The 22,287-nt window shown below is 38.5% G+C and overlaps 4 protein-coding genes across 5 annotated transcripts; 2 read left to right on the top strand and 2 right to left on the bottom strand.

Annotated features, from left to right (window-relative positions):
• Positions 1-2,833: 2,833 nt before the first annotated feature.
• Positions 2,834-6,072, bottom strand: them4 (thioesterase superfamily member 4). Its single transcript, XM_079164180.1, has 6 exons — positions 5,734-6,072; positions 4,871-5,060; positions 4,378-4,540; positions 3,919-4,029; positions 3,435-3,559; positions 2,834-3,303 (listed from the first exon to the last, which is right to left on the bottom strand). Exons 1-6 carry the CDS (start codon positions 5,845-5,847, stop codon positions 3,257-3,259), a joined length of 750 nt encoding a protein of 249 aa, XP_079020306.1. The 5' UTR covers positions 5,848-6,072; the 3' UTR covers positions 2,834-3,256.
• Positions 6,073-7,520: 1,448 nt separating this feature from the next.
• On the bottom strand, positions 7,521-9,299 carry LOC306699318 (uncharacterized protein). The gene is made up of 4 exons (XM_079163897.1): positions 8,896-9,299; positions 8,602-8,656; positions 8,082-8,199; positions 7,521-7,885 (listed from the first exon to the last, which is right to left on the bottom strand). The coding sequence occupies exons 1-4, from the start codon at positions 9,190-9,192 to the stop codon at positions 7,852-7,854; spliced, it is 504 nt and encodes a 167-aa protein (XP_079020023.1). The 5' UTR covers positions 9,193-9,299; the 3' UTR covers positions 7,521-7,851.
• Positions 9,300-10,056: 757 nt separating this feature from the next.
• On the top strand, positions 10,057-13,260 carry LOC306699439 (uncharacterized protein). Its single transcript, XM_079164054.1, has 4 exons — positions 10,057-10,555; positions 11,849-11,903; positions 12,050-12,164; positions 12,316-13,260. Exons 1-4 carry the CDS (start codon positions 10,262-10,264, stop codon positions 12,665-12,667), a joined length of 816 nt encoding a protein of 271 aa, XP_079020180.1. The 5' UTR covers positions 10,057-10,261; the 3' UTR covers positions 12,668-13,260.
• Positions 13,261-20,110: 6,850 nt separating this feature from the next.
• Positions 20,111-21,660, top strand: LOC306700075 (prostate-associated microseminoprotein-like). 2 transcript variants are annotated; one of them, XM_079164970.1, is made up of 4 exons: positions 20,111-20,225; positions 20,336-20,459; positions 20,996-21,104; positions 21,229-21,660. In XM_079164970.1, the coding sequence occupies exons 2-4, from the start codon at positions 20,351-20,353 to the stop codon at positions 21,401-21,403; spliced, it is 393 nt and encodes a 130-aa protein (XP_079021096.1). In that variant the 5' UTR covers positions 20,111-20,225; positions 20,336-20,350; the 3' UTR covers positions 21,404-21,660. The 2 variants fall into 2 exon arrangements, with proteins under 2 accessions (XP_079021096.1, XP_079021097.1); XM_079164971.1 differs by having other exon boundaries at positions 20,156-20,259; positions 20,349-20,459.
• The last annotated feature ends 627 nt before the right edge of the window (positions 21,661-22,287 follow it).

Below are 22,287 nucleotides of genomic sequence, written 5' to 3'. Positions count from 1 at the left end.
TGTTACTGTATGTAATGTATGAGTTACTGCTACATACTTTCAGTTAAGTAAGATTTTCAATATAGGACGTTTAATTGTATGTATTTTTACCGCGTGGTAATGCTAGTTTAAGTAAAGGATCTACCACTTATACCTCTTCAAGCACTGCAGCACGCTAAGAGTCAATCAAGTAATCCACTATGTCCAATGAGGAGCATGTCTGTTTAAAGCTGTTGGTGACCATAGAGGCGGTGGAGAGGGCCCACAAAAATCCAGTATGATAAGTCATGCAATCTTTTTTTCCCCATTACTAATTAATAAAAAAAAAATACTTAAAAAAAACATGAGCCCAGTCATTTCTCTAAGCTGCTCATGAGTCACCAAATCCTCACGAGAGAGCGGTGAAGTGGAAATGTTTAAAATGTTTTACTTGATTGACATTCACAGTTGTCTCTGATTCATTTTCTGTAGAATTACTAATTGGTAAGTGTTTCGACACAATATAGTCTATTGTTAAAGAAATGGACCCATAGTAATATTTATTTCTGGATGCCAATGCTCTGATGTCAAAGGTGACGATCAAAAAGATAACTGTTCACTGTCAAGTCACCGACACCTCACCATTCTGTCAGGTGATTCCACTTTCAGCAGGATTTCTTTTAAAGATTAAAGGTAAAAAAAATAGCTTTCCAATCACTATCTAAAGTAAAATCACTTCTGGAAGTGCTACTACAGTAGACAGAGCTTGCTGCAGGTGGTTTTAACTGAAAGTTGAAAACAACTGCCCCCCACCCATTTCCTCAAACCCAACTTGACCACATGAGCCTTCAGGGGAGAAGAAGAAACTGCTGGTGTTCATTTGTCCTGCATCCGCCGCCACCACACAGACACACACACACACACACACACACACACACACACACACACACACACACACACATTACTAAGGTACACAAACTAGCATTTCCATCTGCACTTGTAGTGAGGTTAAAGATGTGAGGGGCCCTCAGAAGACCACCAGGCCTGTACTGTGATGAGCCCATACACTAAGAAACCACACATCAGACAAAACAGTGTGAGAACTGAAGTTATTGCGTGCAGGGTTTAGTATACTCATAACCAATGATTTACTGAAAACAAAAACTCATTCAGCGGCATTGGCTAATAAGCAACACTTTTCTGTATATTAAATGGATGCAATAGGAATTTAATTTGTAAGTGTCACATTCATTTGAGGAGTATTCAGAGCGTATTGGCCATTTACTTAAACATCATATAAAAGAGTAATATTAACAAACGCCAGAGACTATTATAAGCTGTATTTCAAAAACATCAGTGGATTTTAACAGTTAAAAACATACCGATATAACAAGCAGTGACTGAACAGACAGGAAACATTAATATAACCGATACATTTCAAGCTCCCTTTTACATTTTACTATAATCCAGCGTAATGAATTGACATGCTTGATGAACACCAACGCTACGGTCTCTAGAATTGCAACTCTGTCATCTGATGGTTTGTGAATAATCAAGAGGAGAGCTTTGCTCTGAGTTGTGAGTAGTTGCTGGCTGTTTGTTTAGGTGACAACAAAATGCAGTTAAAAATGATCAGATAAGTAAAAACACATTGGGATGTTACGTTTGCAGAATGAAACAACTCCCTCTTCCAGAAAAGATAAACTAGCGTATTTTCTCTTTTTGTAATTTAATGTTTTTGTTCCACGATGTAAAGAGATATTAACATAACATTCACATTTAGATGTTTCCAATATAAAAATCAAAAAAGTGTCTTCAACATATAGGCAGTACAGTATATGTTTAACCCAAAATAGTGCTCACTTATTCACTTATTCAGCATCGTGGTCTGCAGTAGCTGCCTGAGCAGCACAAATCTCTGTGACGTGGACAGGTTTACTTTTTATGGCATATCGTGTGACGCCTCAGTCATTTTTCATTGTGGAAAATGTTAAAAGTGTCACAAGTGAGTGAGACAAACCAGCCTGTGAACCAAATGACAACTGCTATGATTTTGGGTTTGGAACCCCTTGCGTCTCCATTTGAAGTCATGATATTCTCATGACATGTAAATTCACACCCCGTATTCAAATACAACCACATCCACCACATGGTGGGGTAACAGTTAACAACCCACACCTGAAAATCTAAATTAAGAATAGTAAGAAGCCTGAAAGTCTGGTTAGCTGAAATGTAGAAAAGTAAATCTCCTTGATTGCACCAATGTATCAAAAGTGACAGCTACATAAAGTTAGTTTAAAGTTAGTATTTTATTGTCATATACATATAAACAAAATTTGACTTCAGCATTTAACCCATCCATAGCTTATTGGGAGCAGTGGGCTGCTGAGAAGCGCCCGGGGAGCAGTTAGGGGTTCAGTGTCTTGCTGTTACCGGACAACCCTCTCTACCCATTGAGCCACGGCCGCCCCAAAAACTAAAAAAACAGTACGTGACATTCTGCATTCATCGGTTTGTTTGTTTTTACAAAATCCTGACCCAAATATAGCAATATCAGTGTCAAGCAAACCTTACTATTGTATGATGTTGCGGTCAAACCCTGATCAGGGGATTAATTATAAACAAAACATTTACAATAATATGTTTGGTATTAAAAAAAAAAACTTATCACACGAAGAGAAACTTCAAATGTTCCTTTAATTGTAAGTGCAACACATCCAACTCAAGTCTTTTTCTAATGTTCAGAAGCAAAGACCTCAGAATATTAATCAAAAAAACAAAAACAAAGCAATTTTGATTCCCTGCTGCAAACAATTCAACTTGTTGACAAACACATGCTTTGCTTAAGTCATATAATACCAATAGGTAAGGCTTTATTGTAGGAAATCAAATATTCACTTCAATACACTTTGAGCAATACTCTCACATCCAAAGGCACCAGTGTTACTTAAAACCACAAATATTGTATAAGTTACAATAAATAAAACCTAACATTTACTTTGCTGAATAATGCTGAGATATGTACTGTCTATGTGTTAGTAACACTAAGCAGAGGTAGTTACGTAAAGGTATTTCATTACAAATAATAACATATTAAGAGTGTAGAGAACGTATATTAGGATATGAATGTATCTCTGATATCACCTTGAAAATAAGCACACACACACACACTCCCCAAAAAAATACTCCAAACCAATGAAAACACACGTACGCACAAGCACACGCACACACACGCACGCTCGTCGTGGCCTCAGGTTGCTGACAGTGTTTGGGGAGGTGGCATCCTGGTGTGTTTGTGTCACGATCCCAGTAGTAGGCTGCTGAAACTGATTGACACGAACAGCGCTGCATACGAGGCATGAAAGAAAAGAGGACAATGACAATACAGAAGGTTGGCGAGCAGAGACGTGACCAACCACAATCTTTCACACACCGACATGGCTCATCAGACATGTTTAATGCGTGTAAAAATGTACCTGTTGTGTCTGTGTGCAGTTTGGAGCCATCGCTGCTGGTCACTTTGGATGTAATAAATATTTTTTTGCCTTCTTTCCTATCCAGAGAGGATTCAAGCAACACGGTGCTCCCTAGTGGGATAGGCCTGGGAACAACAGAAGTGTTTGTCAGTGTAAACTGGACATAAATGATAATAGTCATACAGAACAAAATATGCCCATAAGGCCGAACAGACACGCAGACCCTGACTGCTCATCCCAAATATACATTAATACTGAAATAAGAGAATGGGGGTATAATCCCAAATAGAGGTTGTTATAGACACAAAGGTCTTCAAAATGTACAAAAAACTATTGTCTGTCATTACACTAACCAATGAAAAGGTGGCCTATTCAGTATATTTAAACAAAGCTACAAACATTAATTCTGCTGGACCATATATGACACAAAACTGAATCTACTAACACAACTTAATTAAAGTCTAAAAATATGTTCTTTCTGTACTTGCGGTAGTTGATGTTGAGGTTGGCAGTCACAACAGGTCCAGATAGCATGACAGCGAGAGCCCCCGTCACAGTGTCGATCATGGTGGCTATTGCCCCCCCGTGGACATGTCTGGAAATACACACAAGTTCTATTAGACACCAAATACAAAGTCTAAAACGTGCAGTTTTGTAAGGTCTGAAGATTTAAAGATAGCCTATCTAGTGAGGTTTTTCTTTTTTTATTATTATTTTGAGGCATTTTGCCTTTATTGGAAAGCTGATAATAAACAGACAGACAGGAAACGTGGCGAGAGATTAAGAGGTATGATATGCAACAAAGACTTCAAATCTTTTAAAACAATAAAATGTAAAAAATACCTTCAAGGTAATATTATTGTGTGAGTACAGTATGAACAGTATGTAACAATACAACAAACACATTCATTTCAAACACAACCAACATGAACAGTTATCTCACCCTGGCGGCCCCTCCAGTAGGTGTCCGGCCTGGAAAATACCCACACACTTCTGCTCCTCGCTATTGAAAAATAAAACATACTCAAACGCTACCCCCGGGTCTCCGTTGTTCCGGGTAAAAAGACGAGCTTTTGACTGCATTATCTTATTAAGATAAACTCCACCTGATGGGAAAACACACAAGTGAACTGTCAGCAGCTTGCATTAAGTTCCATGATAGCTGTGCCTTCAATTGTATTATCGTGGTGTTTTGCTCAAACAACTTCTTTTTTTTTGCCAATTGGGAGCAGCAGAAACATGTGAACACAGCAATGACATTTCATCACCTTTTAAGTTAATATGGCTAGCATTGTCAATCTAAACAATAAAATACAACAGTCAGACAATGCAGTTTACCCTCCTGTCCCATCATTTTGCTTGTATTCTATTTCATGAACAAAACAAACAAGCAGAAAGACAGACAGTGAGACAAACGTCACAGTCTGCACGTTTACCTGGAGCATACTTGAGGACACGATTGTAGCTCGGCAGTCTCCGCCACGGCCCTTCCTGTTTCTCTCCTCCTTCCACCTCCACCTCACACTGGCTGTTATAATGTTTATACAACTGCATCATCTCTGAACCCCATGAAGAGTTCGGCAAGCTGAAGTCCCGGGGCTTAGAGAAACAGGACGATGGCAGCCCCTGATGAACAAGGAAATCCTTTACAACAACAGTGTGAAACGGGGTGCGGGTCTAGCAAGCTTTGGGCAAAGTTAGTGGTGGGACTGTGTGGGTCATACGATGCATGTCACACACTGGAGGTGTGGTTTGAAACAAGTATCTTGTCAAGCACCACTCTCTGAAATATGCCTTAAAATCCTTGTAGTTCTGCTTGTAGAATTAAGTTTACTCACTTGTTTTTGAACGTTAAACATGTTTTTTTCAATGTACAAAAATAGGAGTTTATAGAAAGACTTGTCTTGCTTGATCTACATATTAATATGACGCAAAAATGTGTCTTAATTTATCAGTAGTAGATGATCAAATATTTTTATCAGTGTACAATTTATGGCTGAATTGTTTCTGAACTGTGTTTTGCATTGCATGAGGTGTTTCCCAGGTGTACCCAAAAACTCAATATTGTAATCTAAAATAATATTTTAAACAATATTTGTTGTGGTACAGAATTGTATGAATGTTCACCCCTTATAGTTTAATTCACATATTATCTTTTTACATTGAATTACAGGCTAACAGAACCCATCACAGAAATGAGAAACATCTGGAGTGAGGAGTGAGAGGAGAGTGACTGATCAAACATCCCACCAGTCATTTCAAGCCCTTTCATCCATCGAAACAGATCGTTACTACCTACCAACATGGTCCTGACTGAACCGCTGGTCGACGGGTGGCTGAGCTGAGGCTGGACAGACGCGAGTGAGCCGAGGCGTTGAACGCCCCTGCATATTCGACCGAGGCTCCATGCCATTTGTACACTTTAGAGTGACGAGGATGGAGGACAACGTGCCTGTAACTCTGAGGTAACGGCTAACGAAAGTCAAACGCTTTTGCGAGCTAACGTTGCTAGCACCGGTATCAAAGTATTATCGCTTTAATAAACACTGATAAACCGTATAAGCATATGGTATATAATCTACCTTAAGCATGTTTAACACATGTTACTGTTTAGCTACCTCGAACAAATAGGAATGCAACGAACGATACACTGTGACGTTTTACCGGTGACTTTCACGTGTCAGGAGACAAGCTAACAGAATGACAACTTCCGGGCACAAGAGTAGGTCACGTGGTGTACACCTCGCACTGCGATTGGTGTCAACCTGTTCTTCGTGGCAAATACCTTCTTCACAAATTAAACATTTGAGAAGGTGAAACCCGGCATTACATCCATTTGTATGGATTCTTACATCAAGTTCGTTCATCACAAAACACAAAAGCTCTGAGGACTTATGAACTACTTCAGCAATATAGTGTTTCAAGTTGAGATGCGTTATTCTATTTTATGATTTTACTGTATGTATTTTCCCATATCCACCCCTGCTAGTGTTGTATTCATTTTATTTGACTATATATGTATATATATATGTCACTCCCTGGCAGTGTTATGTGTATATTTTCCATGTCTCTAACCCTGGCAATGTTCAACTTTCTATAATATACTGTATGTTTACTGTGCTCCTTATTGTTAAATAATAAAGCACGGAAAAAAATAATGGTGGTGGAGGAGAGCTGGATTCACATGGCAACCAACGATAACTTTCTTTATTACCGTTTTTTTACATGTATTTCTCAAAACTCAGACAGGCATCACAACTGCAGTCATTGTGGACTTCACTGTGGATAACATCTCAATGCTTTGACACAAAATGCATTTCATGACCAACTATTTCAAATTTTGTGAGGAACAATTTCACTCAAGGTGACACTTTTGATGAACAATAACTGTGTCTTCCACAGTCATATTTAATTTAGCTGGTACTACTTAACCCTTACAGTATGCTATTTCCCAGAAAGGTATCTACCATAGCACCCTGAAGGCCTAGAGTGCTCAGACTTAAACCGGCTGCACCAAGACTGAATATATTTATAGATTGAGCTGAAGCTGCAGGACAAGAAGTGGGGGCGAAACTATGCACATACATTGATCTTCATCATGACTGAAAATTGCAAAAAGACTGTCAGTATGATCTTTGGTTTTGCACTAGGGGGAGGTAGAGGGACATGGCATTGAAATGCTATTATATTTTGGTTTCTGATGAATATAAGAACATAACGTGTCATGAATTTGTGCTCATGACATTCATTTTCTAATTGTCCATCCCCAGATAACACTATAAATTATTCTGAGTGAGCTTTTTAATTAACTGACAGTTTTCACACTCCAACGTGTGATTTGAGGGTTTTTACATAAAGGATAAGCTTATTGTTCAACTCAAGGGGGGTATATTTGGTAAACAAATTCTTCCACAGACACAAGGCCTTGGAAATTAAACAGATGCCCGTTTACTTTTGCGGTCGCTGGTAGTCACTAATGTTTCATCAGGAGGCAGGGCAACAAAACAAATACCATATGCCTCAGACTGGCTGGCTCAGGTGTTACACAATGTAGCTTTACCAACTCAATCAGGGGAAGCTGACATCTACACGAAAAAGTCAATTTATTTGTGAAGGACTGTAATCCCAAGTATCTGATAATGTGTTTTACAGAGAATAAAATGCATAATAGATCTAACCGACACAATCATATTACAAAATGATATAAAACTATGCAACATATTTCCATATTTCTGTGCCATTTGTCCAATGAATGAATGTATAAACAGTGTGTTTTTTCAACATAGCTAGGACTTTCTCATAAGGAATGAACTGAGCTATACTCACATCTGTGATAGTACAAAATCTATCCTCATTTGCATGGCATGCTTCTTTTATTAAATGTTCACATTCAATGTTGAGAGTTTCTGAGTTAACTTTATTTTGGAGCTTCAGTGATTCCACACAGCTTCCTGCGAAATGGAGAAAAGGAAAAAAATAATGTTACTTTGTTGTCCAGAGTCCTAATAAGATAAGGTTTCTTTACATCTTTAGTTTTACAGCCATACTATGTGGTTCTGCTCTGTCATGATATTGGTTTTGACTGTTGAAACTCTGATGTTCTGGACCACACTATCTCAAGATGCAAGTCGACATTTCTGATCTTACCTTGCTTCCTCGTTAGTTGTATCTGCAAAGACACAAATGGCTTTGTCTCTATCCAAAATCTGTTTTTTCAAATTCTGAATGTCCCCTTCAGCAGTGCTTTTAGCCACTTGGTGATCCGCTGAGGAAATGTATAACAGAGAGAAACAATGTTAAAAAATGTCTGTGTTCAATAAACAATAAAAGAGTAAAATGGGAGCTGCTACTTTTGCTGAGCTCAGAGAATAAAACTAAAGAGCCGTGTGCCTGGAGCCCTGTAGGTTAGTGCTGGCACATCTAGTTCTACTGGTTTCTAATTGTCCGTTTAAATACACAAGATTGACAGATCTCAGCAGCTCTAAACGAATGTCTTTTAAAAGGCCAATAGAAAGCCTGACTAACTTGTTAAGAGACACATTTTAGTTTGTCACATTCTCTTATCTGGCTAAATTTGAAATTGACCAATATTAGTGTACATAAGCTCACTTTAACTACCTGCCCAGAGCTGATACCAGACCAGAGGTGAAACACAAAGCTGCCTTACCTTTGACTTTAACAATGGCTTCTCCCGTGCTTGTCTTCTTCTTCTGAACATTTTCCTAATAAAGGCACATGAACGTATTTGTCAGCAGTTACAAAAGGTACAATGGCAACATAAATCAAATATTTGGATTTAACAGAATACTGAGCGGATCCTGACACGCCAACCCCACACAGTCAAATAGTAGCATGTGCATCAGGAAGAGTGATACTTTCCTGTGGTATAATTGTAGTGTATGCATATTAAATAACTCCAATTGTGAGTAAAACAACGGATGCGTGTCTGTGTGTCCCTTACCTTCTCCGTGTTACATGTCTGCAGAGCTTTAGTGAGGTCCTGTGCTGATTTATCAATTTCTCCCTTCCTTTGCTTCAGCTCATCTATCTTGGCGTTGACAGACACCAACTCCGTCTTCATGGCTTTGTCCTTGATTTTGAATTCGAGAATGGACCCCTCCTTTACCCTGACCTGTGAATGGGATTCCACGATGCTTGCTTTCAATTCATAAAGTTTGAACTCCTGGTCCACGGCCAGGTAAATCATTGCAGCCATCACAGTCACGCTGAGGCAGAGCAAAACAATCGCGAACTTCATCCTGATCGAGACGAGGAAAAGACTGGATCAACGTGGGAACAAGTGGTGGTCAGTTGTTCATTGCAGGTGTCTTTCAAACCGTGTGCCCTTCGGGCTCCTTCGCTCATTGTGACAGTGTCTACTGTTCCTGCTCCACCTGCTCCACCTGCTCAACAGGATGGGTGTGGCGACACACGTATTTTCTCCCTGAGCGCTTTCATGAATAGATTTAAGCCATGATCACTTTGCTTCCTGATATCTTATAATGCCACATAGGCCCTACTGCTTAGTTTTAAAAACAAGTTAATGATGTACAAATAAGCAACAAGAAACTATGTGATAGCCTAGCCATTTGTAAAATATCAAAACATTTGTTTTCGTAGAGCCTTAACTGGTGTATATTGACTCAATCTCCTCCTTAAATAATTACGATTGATATGTGCTCGTTTTCTGTTTTATTAAGACACCTTTTTGATTTGTTGAACTGAAATCAAAAAGCACATTTACTCTATTGTACTTGAGTACAAGTTTGAGATATGTGCTTAAACATGTTTAGCCATTTTGTAAGTACTTTTCATTTTGATATTTAGTTACCAATACTTCAATACTTTTACTTGAGTAAATATTTGATTTGTCCCCTTGTAACTGCGTTTATGAGTCAAAGTCGTACACTTTATTTATTTTAGGTTTTGTGGTGTTGTATTCACTGTTAAAATGAGGTAGCCTATTACACAAATGAGTTGTCATATCAGCTTCAGCTTGTCCTATCAACAGACGCACAGTTATAAAACACAAGCTTGCCTGTTGACATACACGGGACTATCTGTGAGGAGGACATTACAAGCACCGGGTGAAAGCAGAGCCTACCTGTGCTCGATGCCGTAAAAGAAGAGGGCGTGTTTCTAACGAGACAATAGAGCAACTCAGAACCAACTCATAATGAATGCGCAGGTGAATCAGTCACCTTGGTTGATTTGAATTTGACAGACATAGAGAAGTGTAACCAGGGCGACACGGATAGCAGCCTTGTGTTCAGATTTAGCACTTGCCGACGTTTATCCATCATCAAGTATAAACAGCTCACACAGCTATGAAGGTCCAATGTTTGCTACCTTTGACATTAGTCGTGTCTGTCGCTCTGGTGGGGGTCATGAAACTACGGAAAATGGAGTACGAGAAAGAGGAAAAACGGAACAAGTTTCAGGATATCAGGCTGCGGGTGACCAACGATGTGCTGCAAGGCTATATGGGTATTGTGGCGGAGACGGAAACCCTCCTGCAGAAGACCCAAAGTGAGCAGAAAGCGCGGGCGGAAGAGACGAACGCGCTCGAGGCCGAAGCAGTTAATGTAATGGCTAATTCAGGCGTCTGCCAGCATGGCCAGGTGAGGATAAACTGAAAGACACAAGCAAAGAGAGTGTATGAATAGCTTTGCGATTCCTTGCGAAAGTTATGAGGGATTTAGTTTACACAGAAAGCCATACAGTAGACTGTGTCATCTTAACAATTAATTAAAAGCTCACGGAAAGAGGAATATGAGCTTGAGGGGTTACATAAATGAATAAAAACCAAAATTCAAGTCGTTATAACCTTTAGTTATAAATGATTAGACTTGTTCTGCCAGTGAAACTCAAAGAACAGAAATAACCGGTTAGGAAGGAATTCATCATCACCACCCAAGTCAGGCTTGTCTTGTAGCTACTACCAGAGCAGGGACTGACTATAGACCTACAGACACGAGTAAACTCCAGCAATAGTGTACTTTTTTCCTGCTTTACTGTATAATTTGCAATCCATTTATTGTTGAAATTATTAAAACTAATCTACTATCCCTGCCTGTATAGGCAGGCCTTAGCCTTCAGAGTTCCATAGGCCATTTTCCTTATTTTACTACATTATCTTTGCTATAATAATACAGATATAACAGTGTTTTTTTTAATTTTAGAACAAAACAATTATTTTATGAATTGGAAATAGGACTTGTCTATGCCCCTGTCATCCTGTACTGAAATTTGGCTCCTGTGCATAAATGGTTTCGTTATTCATATTTCTAAAAACTAAACTTCTTAAAAGGGCAATACATGCATGAATATGTGTATCACATAAAATAAATGTTCCTCTGCTGGGTTGTCTCACATAGCCAGTAGCCTACTATCTCTGGAGGAAGACGAAGGAGTAGTTCATACTAAGGGAATCAGAATTTTTCATTTACATACATTTTCCATAATTTCCACTTATTTGCTGCCCTTTATGAACCATCTCTGCAGATATAATGGCCTTACAGTGGATCAAGGTGATTCCTCAGTGTTGCTCAGAGCATCTAAGTAAAACGTCATCATAAAAAGATTTTTTTAGGGCACAGAAAATGATGTAATGTGTAAGGGATTGATAAAATGTTGGGAGCTTGAGACGTGACTTCACAAGACTTCATTAAAACATAAAGTATATCTTTCTAGGCTACTTGATCATGTAACACTGAGGAATAATGCTGAGACTCTGTTGTGTGCAGATCCGGTAGTTGTTATAAAAGAAGCATTCAAATATTTACTCAAGAATTCAAAAGGATGTGGCTGCATCTAAGTCGAAGATGTGCAGATGCAGGATTTTAGTCTGTGTAGAGAAGATTTCTCCAACAAACTCAAGTTTGTGTCGCTGACATTCTCGTTTCTACTTGCAGAAAACTGAGACAGATGAGCTGACATTAGTAGAGACAGAATTAAAAAATCTCCAAGGTAGGTGCCTCAATGCCAAAAAGTGGTCATGTATTCAAATGCATTTAAATTTATTTCTCTTCCAGTTGAAAAAAAGGAACTTCAAGAAATGATCCTAATTCCTTTTAACACTTAACATTCCACTTGTCATATGATAATACCTACAGAGGAATTCAAGAAGGAGATGACCAACTTGGGAACAGAATCGGATACACTGAAACAGCAACTAGCAGCAAAGAGCGCAGTGTGTGGCTTTTTGAAAGCAGGATCAAACCCAGCAAGGTATTGTTAATACTGTACTAGACTTATTATAACATACAAAACTTTACCAAAAAAAATGTATATTTTTATATATACATATATTGTTCATCCATAATGATAACCACTGTAAGCATTCACTGTATTTTCTATTGTTGAACTTTTCTTTTTAAAGCAAGCTGTGTGGCATCGTAGAGGCTCCTAAACCAGAGGAACCAAAGACAGAGGCCCCGAAACCAGAGGAACCAAAGGCAGAGGCCCCCAAAGCAGAGGAACCAAAGGCAGAGGCCCCCAAAGCAGAGGAACCAAAGGCAGAGGCCCCAAAGCCAGAGGAACCAAAGGCAGAGGCCCCCAAACCAGAGGAACCAAAGGCAGAGGCCCCCAAACCAGAGGAACCAAAGGCAGAGGCCCCCAAACCAGGGGAACCAAAGGCAGAGGCCCCCAAACCAGAGGAACCAAAGGCAGAGGCCCCCAAACCAGAGGAACCAAAGGCAGAGGCCCCCAAACCAAAAGAACCAAAGGCTTAGGCCCCCAAACCAGAAGAACCAAAGGCAGAGGCCCCCAAACCAAAAGAACCAAAGGCTTAGGCCCCCAAACCAGAAGAACCAAAGGCAGAGGCCCCCAAACAGAAAGCACCTAAGAAGAGATGAGATGTTACAACCAGTGTTTTCAGAACACATTGCTTTACTGGGTCAGTATACATAGGAGCCTCAAGTAGGACTTGGTTCATGACTGGGATGTTAATGAATATTAAAAAATTGGGGTGATATGGATACATTAACTTGTCATTAATGTACACACTTTGAATTTAACTTAAATAAAAACAAATATTTTCCAATAAAATACATTTTCATTGACGACTATTCATAATACGCAGCTTCTCTTGATTAACTATGGTATTCATAGAGGCAGTGGTGGAACAAATATTAAAATCTTCTACTTAGGTAAAAGTAGAAATACCAAGATTTTAAAATTCCTTCATTGCAAAAGTACAGAATTATTATCTGCATAATGGACTCATGAAAAGTTGATGTACTCATTATGTAGGGAAACCCCCTCCAACCAATATGTTCCTGTTTTACATTAATGTACAAACCGCATTAAAATGTGTTTTACTGTTTTATATTCTTTTGTGTAATTATATCTTATATGTATATATCTATTTTTAAAAAATCCATTATATTCTTTAAGATGATTATATCAATTGTATTGTAAATGTGAAAAGTAATTAGCAGTCAAAAGTATTTGAGTAAAAAGTACAATATTTCCCTCTGAATATCATTTATCACAAAATGGAAATACTCGAGTAAAGTATAAAAACCTTAAAATTGTACTCAAGTACATTGCTGGAATGTACTTTACATTCCATCACTGCATGCCATACATCCATCTTACTTTACTGTATCCGTACACAGTAATATCTTCACAAGTATATATTGCAATATGCAATATATGTTGTGCGTTGGTGGTATCGAAAAGTACATCCACTATAGTAGTTGTGGTATTTCTAAAGAGTAAAATGCACGTAAAGGATTGAGCAAAATTAGTCATTTGCAGGGTTTGTTGTCTCATAATCCAGCACAAAAATAACCTTTGGGAAGTTTCCTACCACACACATTCCTAAAGGGAACTTGATTGTTCTTTGAAGTATGCATTAAAATGTAACCAAACATGGAATTCTTCTGGAACATTCTGGTAAGATTGTGTAATATGTCTGCACATGCACTATGTTGTTTCTGGATCACTTTGTCAGAATGCTCCTCTCAGTCATAAACACACTGTACTGGGGTTTGAGCCTAATGCACGTGAGGTTGTCAAATACTTGACCACAAACCTGTGTCTTGGTTGCACAGGTCATGATTAGTGTGTGCAAATTCTGTGTGGCCGTGTATGCCTCTATGTGTGTGTGTGTGTGTGTGTGTGTGTGTGTGTGTGTGTGTGTGTGTGTGTGTGAGAGAGAGATAGAGAAAGAGAGAATAAAGCTAAATCTATCATATGGTGTGGTCAAGTATCTTTATCACCAAAAAAAACCCGCAGATCTTTATGCAGAGTTATTTGACTGAATGTAAATAGGAGACGCTGGGAAATACAAATTAGTCTGGACCAGGAAGGGAAAAAGCAAGGGACAAAATTCTGTTTAACTTGCACTCCAGCTGTACCTATTCATATTTTGTTGCTGTACATTATGCTTTTCTGGCCTTTACTTTTAAGCTTTTTTTTCCCCTCTGTTAGATAACTCCTCCAATGCTGAAAACACAGAAATAGGTATTGAATAATCGTTGTTAACCTTGTCTGCCTCTCTCTTTCTTAGTGACCCTGCCTCAGGGTGTGTGTGTGTGTGTGTGTGTGTGTGTGTGTGTGTGTGTGTGTGTGTGTGTGTGTGTGTGTGTGTGTGTGTGAGAAAGAGAGAGAGAGAGAGAGAGAGACCAGAGCACTGACCACTGACCAATCAGAGAACACAAAGCCTTTGTATGTCTGTCCCTATAAACTTCACTCCCGGTGAAGCTCTGGCTGTGCAGATTGTATTCTGGCTGATCCTAAAGCTTCAGCATGTATTTAGAGCTTATGTTGTAAAATGTTGTGCCTGAGTAGTTGTTTTGTGAATTATATTGACAAAACAGAACAATCTTGATCATAGAAAAAATACTGAAAATGCACTTTTGTTTAGTTGTGCATTTAGTTTATGGATTAATGCCAGAACAGCAGCTTTGAAAAGTGTTCCTGGTAGATAATTAGCATATGTTTATTGTAACATTCTCAACAAAAATTCAACAATACAGGGTTCATAACAAAGCTACTATCAGGAACTTTCATTTTGACGGTTCCTGTGGACAAAAGTGGTAGTGTTCCGGTCCTGGTTCTCCCGCGACTTCCTTCCCTACAGCTGGTCCAGCAATATGGCCTGGGCCTCCAGCAGTGTGATAGCGGTGTTAGCTGCAGGTCGAAGGCGGCAGCGAAGCCAGATCTGGGTGTCCACGGCAGGCTGGTTGCTGCCAGAGGCTACACTGAAGTCTGAGCCAAAGGAGCTTCATGATTTCATCTTATTTTGGGTGGAATCCGACCCGGTGGCATCGATGACAAGCATTGAGAATAACTATATAGAAATAACCCATCTTCTCGCTGATGGTCTAGTCTACTTTGCATGTAGGTCATATGGCATCAGTAATAATTTGAGAATGTTTCATAACCAGTTAAAAGTTCCTCACAGTAACTTTAAGTTAGTTTGTACTGTAGGGCAGTCGTATTCATTACCACCTGAATGGTTCCAGATTAATTACGTTTGATTTATTTAAGCAGCATAATATTGGATTAATATAAAATGACCATGACGGCATTTTAATAATTGTCCTGCATGATCTGATTTCTATTGTCATTTATGTTCAATATTTTAAATTATTCCAGTATTATTCCAGTATTCCACTCACTTCAGACAAATTTAACTTTATATGTTCAAACTGAAACTGTATTTTAGAAGGAGTGACTCGGTCTGTTGAAAGACTTACAAGTTAATTATTAGACTAAATATAAATGGTTACATTTTCAATCCACATTTAGTTTCTTTTTTTAATCTTTTTACTCTGTCATCTCTCACTTTGCCTCACACTTGCCTTCCATCTGTTGGAGATTAAAATACTCGCCCCAGGCTCACAATTAGGCAATCAGAGGGCTATCATTCTGCCCCAATAGGCTCACAAGGTCGGCTCATACCAGGAGAGGATACAGAGACGGCAGAGGAGGGACTGATGTCATAAACGAGGGCTGCTGCTCATGAACTGTACAGTCTAATCTTACAACATAGCATACAATATACCGTTGTGTTAAAAAATAGTCTGATGCTGACGTTGTTTGATGTTTGTACGAAGGAATTACATGATGGTTATATATAGCTCATATAACTCATAAACACAATCGATTCCCATTCTCACAATGTACTTCTTATCAGCTCCAGCTGTTCTACATCTGCTTCTTTTTGATTTTAAAGTGTTGTAGTCTTCAAAAACCACCATATATTGCAGATGATGTGAAGTCAGCATGTGTTAAAGTCCCCCCCCCCCCCCCCCCCCCCCCCCCACCAGAAACATACAGATGAAGTGATAATACTATCACCAGTCAACTTGACAACCAGAGGACCTCCAGACAGCCAGAGGTCAACTGCCCTGATTTTAACACTCATCTTCTTTTTCTTTTAATTGAGATTTTGATTGTTAATAGTTTTCTCCATCCTGTCGGAGATACTGTTTACATACAGGGCCAGATTGTTCATCTTGACCAATGTAACCTCACACACACAAAACAACAGGTTTGACAATAGGTCACACACTTTTATACCAAATATCAATGATGGAAAAAGTATTGCAACAATTTATTTAATTAAAAGTACAGAAATATTAGCAGCAACATACACTTTAAGTGCACAACAATAAAAATAGCTGATGCTGAAACAGGATGGCATTCATATTTACACATTTCATGTCTATGTTTTTGTTATGCTTCTCTCTGCTACGCAACACTCTTTTTTCTTTTCCTTTTCATCCAATAAAAAGGTTCAATAAACATAATTGTAAAGAATGGTTATACAAATGAATACGCTGTAACTACATTTGATACATGCGTATATCCCTTTATAAAGGAAGTCTTTTGAGATATCAGCCGTATGATAGTAACAAGATACAACTATTGATAATGAAGTGACCGCCATGTCCTCCCTACAGGCAATAACTGAAAGTTATTTGACTTTGCATCTGCGGTCATGTGTGTGTGTGTGTGTGTGTGTGTGTGTGTGTTTGTGCGTTCGTGGGAGCTCACAGTAGGATGAACATCACATCTATTGATCAGGCTAATGTGGGGAGGAAAGGCTGCAGGCCATAGTAGCTGATCAATATACCTCTAATTACATGGGACACTGAGTGTGTGTGTCTCACAGCATTGTATATAAATGCTGTCCCACTGAGGAATAACTCATACACACAGATCATAGCTCACATACACAGTTAGTTGTGAATCACTTTTTTAATAACTTTTTTAAAGGCACACACACTTAAAGTAAACGCATTTTTTACTTGTTTTACCAAGATTTTTCACTGACAGTACACAGGGACGCTGTGTGTGCATGTAGGGAATTGGTAAGTATCCTCATATTTGTATTTGTGTGTGAAGTTGGAGTTTACCTCTACTCTGTTTTCCCTCAACCCCATCTTTCCTGAAGCCAATAGTCACTGATAAATGATCTCAAATGCCAACAGAATCTCTTATTCCTGTTGTTTGTGACTCCCTCCCTCAAGACCTTTCCTTTGTCAAATCCCTCTTATGTTGGACTGGTTCTTCAGGTCTTTGTCCATTATATTGTACTCATTGCACACTTTCTATGGCATAGTTTGTGAACTACATTCAGTCTGAAACAAACTAACTGACTGTGTGATGTTTCCTCTATTTATCTGTTCCCTCATTCATTCTCACTGCATTGTCTCTCTTATCTACAGGCTTTTCCAGCCTGCTGAGGCTCCGACTGGCTAGAAGCTGTGTGATATGTTTGATATTCGGTTGTTCTTGTGCTTCATCGTGTCAACTAAATATCAGACATATTCCTACAGAGTCTGGCATTGACTTCTGACCTGTGTTGTACCTCTGAAAAAAAGACCCATGAAGTAAAGATGTTCAGGTAAATGGTTTTGGATGGTAAACTTTACCCAATAGGTGTATTATTTTCTATTGCTACATATTGTAGAATATCATTGTTATGTTTACTTGTATTCCTTCAGTTTAATAGCAGTTTCTTTAATTCAAATGTGTGAAGAAAGTTTGAAAATACATTACTAGTATTGTGGTGCTTTAGATAAATGCAAAAGATAAAACATTAACAATGATTTATTGTATATTAAAATGATTGTTATGTTGTCAATAAAAACGTTTTAAAAGAAAAGTCCCTTAACATCAAGTTCAATGTTTGCACATTATTTAATTCGCGCTTTCAAACACACCCACAATCATGACAGCTGAGCGTGTAAGTGTAAGTACATCCTGCTCTGTGAGCAAACAGGTGTATTTACTGGCACAATACAGGTTTGTGACATCAGACATGATAAAGCCAACTGACAGCAGCCTTTGTGTTTCTTTAGCAGAAGTCTGTAATTTGAGTCCTGCTGTATTCTGTCTACTGACTAAAGTCTTTTATTTCTAACGCTTACATTTTTATTAGCTTACTGCTCTTGATGAGACTTCTTTGCCTCTTTTTCAGTAAGAATGTACAAGGAATGTTTTTTTTGTCATCATCTGTGATAAAGCCTGATTAAATATTGACTGTCTCCACATCTCGGATTCACGCCCTATTGCATCAGGCATAGCGAGCTATATGCTTCAGATGTTATTTTCATACTTAAATTAACTGAGGGAATGTACTTTTTGGACTTTTGGCTAATGAAATGTCCTCCCTTCCAGTCAATGAATTCTTCAAATGGCATTTTATTATGTAATAATCCGATTTTCTAAGGAAGCGTAATAAGCTACATCCTATTGTGCACAAGCCTGTGAGAGCACTGGCTGGAAAAATCAGTGGCACTGATGTGAGAGATAAAATGCTTTTTAATCAAATCAGTTACTGTATAAGAGTACACTTTGTGAAAACGCAGCCAACAGGCGGGTACCACATATGCACAGAGCTACATTGTAATGTAAATCCCAGGCCGTTGAAGGATTGTCACGGGCTATGCTGTTCTTGAAACCAAAACTATTCTGACAACAATTGGGAAACAGGATAGACAGGTCGGGGTGCACTGACACCAACTGAGACAAAATACATCAATACATCAACAGCACAGAGAGGGAAGATGTCAGAAAAATGTGTTTGTTGCAGCCCTAAGACATCTGGTTTGAGTGCAGGACAATGTGTATGACCTGAGTCACATTTGAGGATGAACTTCAGGTTCGATTTTAAACCTGTGGTTCCTGTTTTGAATGATTGTCAAAAGTGTATCCTTAGTTGGGTGTCACTGCAGATAGGTTGAGGTTACCAAAATCCCCTAGGCAATGAAATCTCCTAAAAGTAACAAATACATCTGGGCGTGTGTGTGTGTGTGTGCACGTGTGCGTGAGTGTGTGTGTGTGAGAGAGAGCGTGCCTGGTTATGTCCACATAAGCGCATGTTATCAGAGAACTCAGAGTGGTTTGTTCAAACAACTAAAAGCACAAAGACACTGAAACCCATCCTCCAACACAAAATAACCTCCAACTGAACCAAGAAATTCTTAAATATCATGCCCGCTCTCCTGCTCCTGACAAAAACTCAAAAACATACTAAAAGAGACCTGTAACAGGAACATTTCATTTCATTTCAGTGAATCCAGTTTAGCAACATTTGCTTGATGATTCGTTAACAACATGATATGAAATTGAATCAAGCAACTGATGTGCATCAATGAATTTGATCATTAGTCGGCTGTAAGAGAAAGACAATTATTAAGGACTACAATAGAAGCAATAAAAGATTTTAACAATAAAAACAATAACTGGGCCATTTTCAAATGAGCTTTTCAGTAATTTTCTTTGGATGTCACAATAAAATACGTTTACATGTGCCTGGATGTTGAGCATGGGTCAAGGGGTCACACTGTGTGTAGGACAATAGGCCACTGGCTAGCTGTCCTATCGATGGTGTCACCAGTGAGATCTCCTGATAAGGTCAAATGGCACCCCATGAGACAAATGTTATCTGAAAGAGTGCACACTGTATACTCTAGGGCAATGTCACAAGAGGGAATGACGAACATTGTTATAATAATGCTTGTATGAGTGGGTCTTTGTGTGTCTGTACACTGTATGTGTGCGTGCAGATAGAAGGTAATTAATGAGTGTGTGTGTGTGTGGGGGGGGGGGGGGGGGGGGGGGGGGGGTTGACAAATAGCAATGAAGAAAGTAGAGATAAAGACATGCTGGTTCAGTATAAATATTTGAGCCCACAGGGAGAGAGAGCATCAGTTCAAGAGTGGCACTGAAGAGGAGAAGGAGAGAGCCGAAAGGGGAAAAGAGGAAATTAAAAAACAGCAAGAGGGTGAATGAAAGCTCGAGGAACAGAAAGAGAAGAAAGTGAAGGTTTTTATTTGACATTGTTGAAACTTTGAAATTGGTAAGACTAACAATCTGACATTTTTCTCAATGGGTTATTGTGTCTTTTGGTGTGTTTTTTGGTGTATTTTTTGCAGTGCTTCTTTTCAGAAATGGCAGACACAGCAGGAGGAGTACTTTTGGCTTCGCTGTTGTTCCTGAGTGCCGGTGTGCCATGTTTCTCTGTGTATAACAGCGGCGAGTGCTTCTTCAACACTAAAGGTGCAGTGTGTGTGTGTGTGTGTGTGTGTGTGTGTGTGTTTACATATTGATTCCTATAGGCTTGTATGTGTACATGTGGCCAGGTAAGAAGTAATTCATTTATATTTTGAGGTACCCATACTTTACTTTTATGCTACTTTATACTTCTTCACTATATTTCAGAGGCCATAATTGTACTTTTTATAATTATTTTTATAATTACTATTACTTTGCACATTCAGTTTTCCAGAACATATGATCAGTCTATGAAATACAATGATCTTTAACAACCCAACAATTAAGTAGTCAACAGTAGTTCGACCCAGATCTGCTGCAGCATTTAAATGATACTTAATGCATCATTAATAATAAAACTATAATATAACGTGAATAATTATTTTACAGTTTAGTAACAGTAGTCCTTGTACCACTGCTTTAAGTACATTTTATTGCTAATACTAATATGTATGTACTTCCACTTGAACTTTAATGTAGGACTTTTACTTTTGCGCAAGTAAATCCACTGCTGCATATGTCACAATAACTGATATTTTTAGGGAGCTGTGAACACATGGGAAAGTTGTACGGGATCGGAGAGAGCTGGATAACCAGTGACTGTTACCAGTGTGTCTGCATGGAGCCTTTTGGAGTAGGATGCTGTGACCAGTGAGTTTGTTTCAAATTCACAATCACCACCAAAACTCATTTGGATGAGTTTACATATAACTTTGTTGTACTACACTACATTTTACATTTACAAATAACATATAACTCTGATCTTTCTTCACAGTGGATCTGACCCTGTGGACTATCCAGACTGGTGTGAGGTCATCCGTAAACCTGACTCTTGCACGAGTGTTGTAGTGATGAGAGTCAATCACAAACTACCATGCCTCTGGGGAAGACGCCGTCTCAGACCGGCTGCAGGTCAACCTTGGAAATCTGACAATGATCCTTTATTTTGAGTTGAGCAATTAATGAAAAATAGCAATATAGCAATGTGTGACGTTAACTTTGGATTTAATAAATAAAGATCAGGGGTTTTATTTTAACTTAAGGTTTGTGAAGGACTAAACTCAAATAACTATAGGAATTATCTGTTAACTCTCTTGATGTATAATTCACATTTTAGAATTGTGTTGTGTATGTTTGTTTGTTGTTGATGACTGTCTGAATGTCTGGATTGTTTCTGGTTCATGTTTTAAAATCAAATTAAAATGTACTGTATATCTAATTTAAGCTATGTATAAGTTCTGGTTTTGTTAAATGTGATATATGTTATTTACCAATTTACTACAACTATCATTTGTTTTATTACTTCCTCGTTTAACAATTGAGCAATGTCATACAGATAGGGAATTCACCACAAAACAGAATATATATTGTGATGTTCCAAACATATTTTGCAGTTCAATAAATATCTGCAAACATATAGAAGACTTCATGTCACTTCAGGTGGAATTCAGAGCATCAAAACTGGAAGAGACGATGAGGTGACATTTTTGGTTCATTGACACAGAAATTACACTGAATCAAATCACTGAGGCTCGGTGATTTGTAGCAATTACACAAAAATAATCACAAATGAGTTGTTATTCCATTATCCACAGGTCATGATTGATACACAGATAGCATCACCAGGACATATTTATCGGTCTGCTGTTCAACTCAAATAGTTTTGTTCAAAACAAATCAGAGCAATACAATTTCAGAATAATGTACATTGCAATTCAATTATTATCTTATGAATGCCACCCAAGGATGATTAAGTCTTATCTTAACCAAAAATAGTTTATTAAAACTAATAATGTATTTGTTGATTGCATTTTGTATTGTCTGAATCTGCAAA

The sequence above is a fragment of the Pholis gunnellus genome (genome assembly GCF_910591455.1).
Source record: "Pholis gunnellus genome assembly, chromosome: 8".
NCBI classification, from domain to species: domain Eukaryota; kingdom Metazoa; phylum Chordata; class Actinopteri; order Perciformes; family Pholidae; genus Pholis; species Pholis gunnellus.
Note: the sequence above shows the minus strand (reverse complement) of the source record. Positions and strands in the feature narration are given on the sequence as shown.

What these genes read in the sequence shown, in the direction of transcription:
- them4 (XM_079164180.1), bottom strand. Translation starts at nt 5,847, where the DNA reads ATGGCATGGAGCCTCGGTCGAATATGCAGGGGCGTTCAACGCCTCGGC. An exon ending in CTACTGGAGGGGCCGCCAGG is followed by an intron (nt 4,030 to 4,377) that starts GTGAGATAACTG and finishes GTGTATTTCCAG; the next exon opens with ACATGTCCACGGGGGGGCAA. An exon ending in CTCAACATCAACTACCGCAA is followed by an intron (nt 3,560 to 3,918) that starts GTACAGAAAGAA and finishes TGTTGTTCCCAG; the next exon opens with GCCTATCCCACTAGGGAGCA.
- LOC306699318 (XM_079163897.1), bottom strand. Translation starts at nt 9,192, where the DNA reads ATGAAGTTCGCGATTGTTTTGCTCTGCCTCAGCGTGACTGTGATGGCT. An exon ending in AGCCATTGTTAAAGTCAAAG is followed by an intron (nt 8,200 to 8,601) that starts GTAAGGCAGCTT and finishes ACATTTCCTCAG; the next exon opens with CGGATCACCAAGTGGCTAAA. An exon ending in ACAACTAACGAGGAAGCAAG is followed by an intron (nt 7,886 to 8,081) that starts GTAAGATCAGAA and finishes TCCATTTCGCAG; the next exon opens with GAAGCTGTGTGGAATCACTG.
- LOC306699439 (XM_079164054.1), top strand. Translation starts at nt 10,262, where the DNA reads ATGAAGGTCCAATGTTTGCTACCTTTGACATTAGTCGTGTCTGTCGCT. An exon ending in AGAATTAAAAAATCTCCAAG is followed by an intron (nt 11,904 to 12,049) that starts GTAGGTGCCTCA and finishes TAATACCTACAG; the next exon opens with AGGAATTCAAGAAGGAGATG. An exon ending in GCAGGATCAAACCCAGCAAG is followed by an intron (nt 12,165 to 12,315) that starts GTATTGTTAATA and finishes TTCTTTTTAAAG; the next exon opens with CAAGCTGTGTGGCATCGTAG.
- LOC306700075 (XM_079164970.1), top strand. Translation starts at nt 20,351, where the DNA reads ATGGCAGACACAGCAGGAGGAGTACTTTTGGCTTCGCTGTTGTTCCTG. An exon ending in GTGCTTCTTCAACACTAAAG is followed by an intron (nt 20,460 to 20,995) that starts GTGCAGTGTGTG and finishes TGATATTTTTAG; the next exon opens with GGAGCTGTGAACACATGGGA. An exon ending in GGAGTAGGATGCTGTGACCA is followed by an intron (nt 21,105 to 21,228) that starts GTGAGTTTGTTT and finishes CTTTCTTCACAG; the next exon opens with TGGATCTGACCCTGTGGACT.